Here is a 6,726-nt window from a genome sequence, read left to right as displayed (position 1 = left end):
TCAGGATGAAGACCACTCATTGAAGCCAAAGTATGCAGAAGAGCATATCTGAACACACAGCACATCAGACCTTGAAGCAGATGGGCTACAGCAGCAGAAGATCACACCGGGTGCCACCCCAGCTAAGAACAGGAAACTGAGGCTATGATTCACACAGAATCCCCCAAATTCTATAATAGCATATTGGAAAAATGCTGTCTGGTCTAATATGTCTTGAATTTCTGCTGCAGTGACTGACATCACGGATGTGCTGTTGAAATCTGCAGCAACTGTGTAATGCTAGTATGTCAATATGGATCAAAATCTCAGAAACCTTGATGAATCTGTGCCGTGATGAAATACGACAACTCTGAATGTAAGAAGGGGTCTGACCTGGTTCTAGAAAAGTCTACCAAAGGAAGTGAGTGAATTTGCAGATATTTAGGCACCTTGGGAGACACCTTACAACTAGGCATTACTGATTTCCCCCCCCATTAACCAGGCAGATCAAATTCAGTGGTTCACATTTAAAGCAAAGTCATTCTTGCATCATATCTGATGGCCCCATCAATCTAGCACAGCCCGTCCTGCTTTGCTCCTGTGGACAGGGACAGGCTGTGCTTTTTGACGTATGCTTTGTTGTTTTAGAAACTGCAGGACTCCATCTACTGGTGAAATGCTGTAATATAGAAGGATCGATTTTAGACATGAGTAACTACTGTACTTCGTTGCGATAAACACACACGTTTCTTTTATTCGAATGCCTGACAGAATGTGTGCAGCTTTGGCAACAGAGTGCGTAACTAATGCTCAAAACAAAACAAAGCAAACGTTTAGACACTTTAAAAAAATAATACTAAGTGTTTGTGGTTAAATCTGTCTTGGAGAAGTTAACGTGAGGGAGCTTTGGTATTTTTGGGATGTGGCTAGCTGGCTTCTGACAGTGGCGAACAATTTTGAACAAAGCACGAAACTGTTGGAAAACCATTAGGCTTTGCGCTACAAATCACTTTTATAAAAGTATCATTATTTGTTATTTAGGGGTCAAAGGCAGTGCGTAATTCGTTTACATACTACATGATCTGCTGCAAAGTGTTTACTGTGTAACCACAAGTAGATGGAGTCCTGCGGTGGTGCACATCCCTGAGTGTATCAGGTATGTTTACTTGAGGACGTGCAGACGTCAAAGCGCACACAACGTATCCCGGCATGCAGCAGGAGGCCGTGGAGCGATCCTGCAGCTGGTAGTGAGTTGCGAGAGCGCCGAGGAGGCAGCAGCAAACGGGCAACATAGCTCACACGTTTCCCCACTCCATGTGAGATAAGCCGAGCCGTTACCTTACAGGCGACAGAAAATATGCTGTACGGACGCCTGACGTGTTCCCGAAGCGGCTTTTGAGTCATCATTGTCACCCGGTTTTCATTTTGGAGGATTCCTCCCTCCATCCTCCGGATCGCACCGAACAGGCAATGACAACGGTCTCAGCAACCCCGCAGCAGATGAGGGAACGGCTGCTGCAGGCCATCGACAGTCAGAGCAATGTGAGTGCGCTAAAGCGAGCAGGCTATCTAGCTGAAGTTAGCTTGTTTCCCTGCACTCAGGGGCAACTCGACTTGAGAATTCGCCCGACAACTCTTATTTAATTATATTCCTGTGCCCAAACTTCTTATTGTATATTTTAGGTTGGAATTAGAGATGGGGGTACTTGAGTTGACAGCTTGAAAGCTAATTTAGCTACCAGCGTTACCCTGGACAGACCATAATCTGGCGTGTAGCATGCTAGCGGCTAACTTAGCCAAAGCGGGTTTTGCGTATACGTTAAAAAGAAAACTATCTGCTTAATTTCCTTCCAAATTCCTTTTCCATTCTGAATTTATTTTCACCTCGTACTTGGTTTTCACCCTAAACTGTTTCATCTTAATAAAAATCTCGTGTTACTAAGCAATGGACGGGAGCTAGCAAACTCTTAGCTCCAGCGGCTAAAGCTACGTTTTTTGAAACAGTCCACCCTTCCTTCTCAGCTGAAATGCTAGCCGCGGCTAAATCGGCTAGCACAGGCAAATTCACAGACACTTGAGCTCCGCTTGACTTTGTCAACAAGATAAGAAACTCGCGTAAAGTTAATTAATTTGTGCTCTCCGTTTTGGTCTATATGCTACCCTATTGTTATAATGATTACAAAGGGGAAGGTTTTGTGAGTTGACACTTCCATCTTTACTTTGCAACGTCGTTTTGTTGCTCTTGAAGCAGACAGACAAGCTAATGCCCCCCTCCCTCCCCTTGCTAACTTCTATGCTAACTTGCCCCTCAAACACGTTGCAGGCACGATTCAGTTCCCTTGAATTTGTCTAATTTCTGGGGAGTTTCCACGATCAGCATTAGTGCAGGGCTCTGGGCTAATCACTGAATTGTCACCAGCATTGGCCTTTCTAGAATATTATAAATGTGATTGTAATTCTCATTAACAGCTTCTTTTGTTGTTACTTAAGTCAGCAGTAATTTTTGAGTAATATACACTTTGTGTGACCGTGATGTTTTAGAAGCTCTATATATCGTCCTTGCAGATATGCAATATGGTGGTCGTACTGGAAGTAATTGCCTGCCTTGAAAAGTATCCTATCACCAAAGAAGCACTTGAGGTAAGACAGTCGACTGAACTTAGCTGCTGCTTTATATCAAACTATTTAACTGAATAGTGTTTCTAATCCTAGTGCTTGTTTTTTAACGTAGGAAACTCGACTAGGAAAGTTGATCAATGATGTGAGGAAGAAGACGAAGGATGAAGACCTGGCTAAACGAGCTAAGAAACTCTTGAGGAACTGGCAAAAGCTGATTGAACCTGGGCCAGCTGTGGCTGCAAGTGTTCCTGGCTCTACCAATGGCAGTTCTCATCCCTGCAGAACCGATGCCTCTCCTTCTGACATTTCTGTGCCAGGGAAAGGTGTCCCTGAGGTCAAAATCAGAAATGACGTTCACAACACGTACTCACCAAAAGCTGAGAAATCAAGCAGCCGCAAGCGGCGGGCAGAGCACAGAGACAGTGGAGTGTACTTGCAAGAAAAAATCTCCAAAATGTCCCCATATGATAACTCTGTTTCAACGCCACCCACCAATGGGATTGCAGGCAGTCCGGATGCCCTACCTGACCAGGAGGTTGTCCCGTCTCCTGACAGATCTCGAGTTGAGCACCTTGATAATGATAAAATGAACAGAATTCCTGTTAATGCTGTCAAGCCTCGCCCCAGCTCTCCCGGGGTGGCCAAACTACCCAGCACTTCCTCTTTAATTAAAGTTGCTGTGATGCAGCAACAGGCCAGATTGGATGAAGGAGGCGGGGGCTATTATCAAGCCAGAAGTCCTCGTGGTCTCACAACCAGCCCAAGGAGTACGAAGCAGGATACAATGACCAAGCGCTCTTCAGCATATGCACCAAAAGGAACGCCGGTCCCAAGCCCTTCCTCCAGGGACTCTCCCTTATCTTTTTCCCACACTGTGTCGTCTCTGGCCTCATCTTATGCTGACAAGCTGCCACATTCTTCTAATAGGTCTTCAATGCACTGGGCCAGCAGTTCAGAAGCCTCCTCTCTTTGCCCATCACAAGACATATCAGCAACACTGGAATCCCCATCAGTCTCCCCCTCACCTTCTCTCTCCCAGCAGAACTCAGAACCACACAGACAGATTTCTGAGGGAGCTATGGTTGTGTCTGATGACGCAGATGGGACAACGGTACCAAATTCAGAACATAAAAGGAGGAAGTACAGGTCTAGAGATTACTCTGTCAACTTAGATGGCCAGAAAATGGAGGACACCACTAAACCCGTTCGGTTAAAAGAACGCAGATTAACGTTTGACCCGGTCACAGGTCAGATTAAACCTCTGGTGCATAAAGAACCTTCTCAAACAGATGAAGCACCCACTCCTGACCCCGCTGAGTCTAGGCAGAGAACTGAAAGCACTGTACAACAGTGCGCTGCCACCGCCACAGTCCCAGGTCCTAGCCCTAACCCCTTCCACCACACAAACTGGAAGGAGCTGTCTAGAAATGAAATCATCCAGTCCTACTTGAACCTTCAGAGCAATGTCCTCAACTCCTCGGGGGTTCAGGCCCCTAGTGCACACTTTTTCATGTCGGAATATCTGAAAAGGGAAGAACAGGAAATTAAGGAGTCGCGGAAGATGCACGTTCTCCAAACGGACAATTTGACAGGGGATTTACCGGGCGTGAGCCGGGACGTGACAGATGAGGACTTGGACAGGATACACACACAGCACTGGCAGGGGGTGAATGGCGTTTGTGACACCAAGGGCACCTGGTACGATTGGACAGATTGCATATCACTGGACCCTCACGGGGATGAAAGCAAATTGAACATCCTGCCATACGTTTGCCTAGACTGAAGGGGTACGGGAAGGTTGCAGTACTTTTCCACTCCTTTCCTCATCTCGCCACAGAGACGAGATACTTTGTGATTTAATTTTTTTTTTTTTTGTTCACTGTGAGTTTGGCAAAAATCAGGCCTGCCAAACTCCACTCCCCTACGCCTCTTCCTCTTTCTGTGATAATCTATTAAGATTTTGGTATAAAAGAAGTGTAAAGATTAAAAGACTAGTTGAGTTTGTAATATCAAGGGCTGTTTCTGTTTTATTTTTCAAACTGAAAGCCACAGGAATGAGGCCCGTATTGCAGAGTACTGCTGCTAACCATAAAGGCAAAAAAAGAAGAGAGAATTATCCCAGATCACCCAAATAGGTGTAACAATGTGAGGTTTTTCTTTTTTCTTTTTTTAAACATTATGAATTGTACCCCTCTTTGAGGCACACTGGGATGATGCTGTTTCTTTTTTTTAACCTGTTTAGTTTCTAACAAGAAGTTTTGAACTAGGGTTAAACCTGAGGGAAGGCTGGGGTTTAGCTGTCCTGCACAGACCACCATGTTGGTGCCCAGAAAGATGTTGATAAGAGTTCATCTAGCACAGTTAGAGCCGAACATGTCCAGGGTTTGAAGTTACTGGAACATATTTGGCAGTTACAAGAAGCTTTATGTGAGATATAAAAGAGTAAATTATAAACTTCTTATCATATATACATCTATTTATTTTTGACCAGTTCATTTACGGGATGTTCATCAAAACAAATGTTAAAATAAGGACGATAACAACAACTATAGATTCTTTTTGTTTTCTCTTCTGTTTGCATCACTGTGCTCTCAGCTGAATCTTAAATGTTAAAGGAAGCCCACGTGCTGTCCTTTCTTTAAGATTGGCCGGTGCGGATTTGTTTTGTTGTTTTGGTTATTTACATTCCAGACTCCACCCTCCAACCAACTTCCGCTCTCTCTGTCTCATCAGCTCGGCTCCTAAAAGGTTCCAGGTCATGAAGATTCTTCTGGAGATGTAACCGTTTTAAAGTAGTGTGGTGCTAATGCAAAAAGGAAAAAAAATAGTGCAGTCAAATGTTTCCATCCACTAATTCTCCCCGAAATATTAAAGAATGTCCCAGCTGCTGGTGTTGTTCAATGACAAAAGCAAGGACATGTTTGAATGCTGGAACTTTTTCTGTTTCTTTAGATATCGTTTGCCTTCTGAAATTCTTTGCTAATATATTTTTTTTCTGAGTTTATACCGCCTTAGTGAATGTACAGAATTGAGACCTCTTATGCACTTGTACATAAGTTGACGACTTGTTGGTCATTTTCTTTACTGATTCATTCATTCGAGTGTGAACTGACTGGTTCTCCCACAATGTGCCCATAGATTAATACGAATTTCAGACACATTTACGGCTCTCGAAGCTGCTTTTTCCAGGCTTTAGAAATCATTTAAGTTGCAGAATGAGGGTGGCACTTCTTTTGCTCCCATTCAAAACAGTGATTCAAGCATTTAAGAGAGAAATACAGAGCGAGCTGTGCGCATCCGATGTTCTTGGTGTTGTCCATGTGACAGTACTTCAGTTTGACTCTCTTTTTGGTCGCTACCACCATTCTCACATGATTTAAATGAAGATTGGCTTCTGTGCAGCCTCTCTGTCCATTCATTCTTTTTGGTCATCCATTCCTACCTACCAATGTGCCTTGGTTTAAAAACAAAACGGTAAATCTGGATTTGCTTCCGCCTAAAACACACCTGCCTGGAGCTGGATTTGTACGTAAGAATCCCAAATCCCCACGATCAATCTGACGCTGGTATATGCACCGTTTTCTGTTACTTTTTCTACGCGCTGATCTAGTGAGGGGGTGAAGCTGCAGACAACGAGAAACTGCACGTCGTCATCAACAACACCACTGGCAATAATGGAAAAGTGCTACAACTGGTTGAAAAGAATCTGTTTTTTTCTGGAGTTTTGACGGGGCATCTTTATTTGTTCAGTGTTTAACATCTCTCAGTTGTTTGAAAAATAAAAAGATCTAAATCTTGGCTGCCGTCGGGTCTTTTATGGTTTCGTGCATTGGGGAGAAAAAGAAGTAGTTAATCTAAACTGTGCCTTTTGTTTGAAGGTGGACTTTTATGTGCATTTACACATGTTGGCCATGTGGGGGTGCACATTGTCCATGTGTGTTCTTTGTCTGCACCAGAGATGTAAAATCGGTTCAAATTCATCAATAATTCTTATGATTTTACTGGGCCCACGCTACAAAAGGTCCTCTGTTATTAAACAGTACATTTTACTAGTCTAAAAGTATAATCCCACCCTTTTAAACTGGCCATATGTGTAGTAAAGCAACAGTTATTCGGCACCTACTGGTT

General features: G+C 43.7%; 1 protein-coding gene across 1 annotated transcript; it reads left to right on the top strand.

The window, feature by feature from the left end:
- Positions 1 to 900: 900 nt before the first annotated feature.
- crsp7 (cofactor required for Sp1 transcriptional activation, subunit 7) lies at positions 901 to 6,396 on the top strand. Its single transcript, XM_084913253.1, has 3 exons — positions 901 to 1,521; positions 2,545 to 2,619; positions 2,711 to 6,396. The coding sequence occupies exons 1-3, from the start codon at positions 1,450 to 1,452 to the stop codon at positions 4,379 to 4,381; spliced, it is 1,818 nt and encodes a 605-aa protein (XP_084769379.1). The 5' UTR covers positions 901 to 1,449; the 3' UTR covers positions 4,382 to 6,396.
- The last annotated feature ends 330 nt before the right edge of the window (positions 6,397 to 6,726 follow it).

Source organism: Perissodus microlepis, chromosome 18 (genome assembly GCF_051167445.1).
Source record: "Perissodus microlepis isolate ML-2025 ecotype Zambia chromosome 18, ASM5116744v1, whole genome shotgun sequence".
In the NCBI taxonomy this organism is placed as follows: domain Eukaryota; kingdom Metazoa; phylum Chordata; class Actinopteri; order Cichliformes; family Cichlidae; genus Perissodus; species Perissodus microlepis.
This window is presented reverse-complemented; position numbering and strand designations above follow the sequence as displayed.

Excerpts from the sequence above, each read along its gene's own strand:
- crsp7 (XM_084913253.1), top strand. The coding sequence starts at position 1,450 with ATGACAACGGTCTCAGCAACCCCGCAGCAGATGAGGGAACGGCTGCTG. Across the intron at positions 1,522-2,544 it reads CCATCGACAGTCAGAGCAAT|ATATGCAATATGGTGGTCGT; the intron begins GTGAGTGCGCTA and ends TCGTCCTTGCAG. Across the intron at positions 2,620-2,710 it reads TCACCAAAGAAGCACTTGAG|GAAACTCGACTAGGAAAGTT; the intron begins GTAAGACAGTCG and ends TTTTTAACGTAG.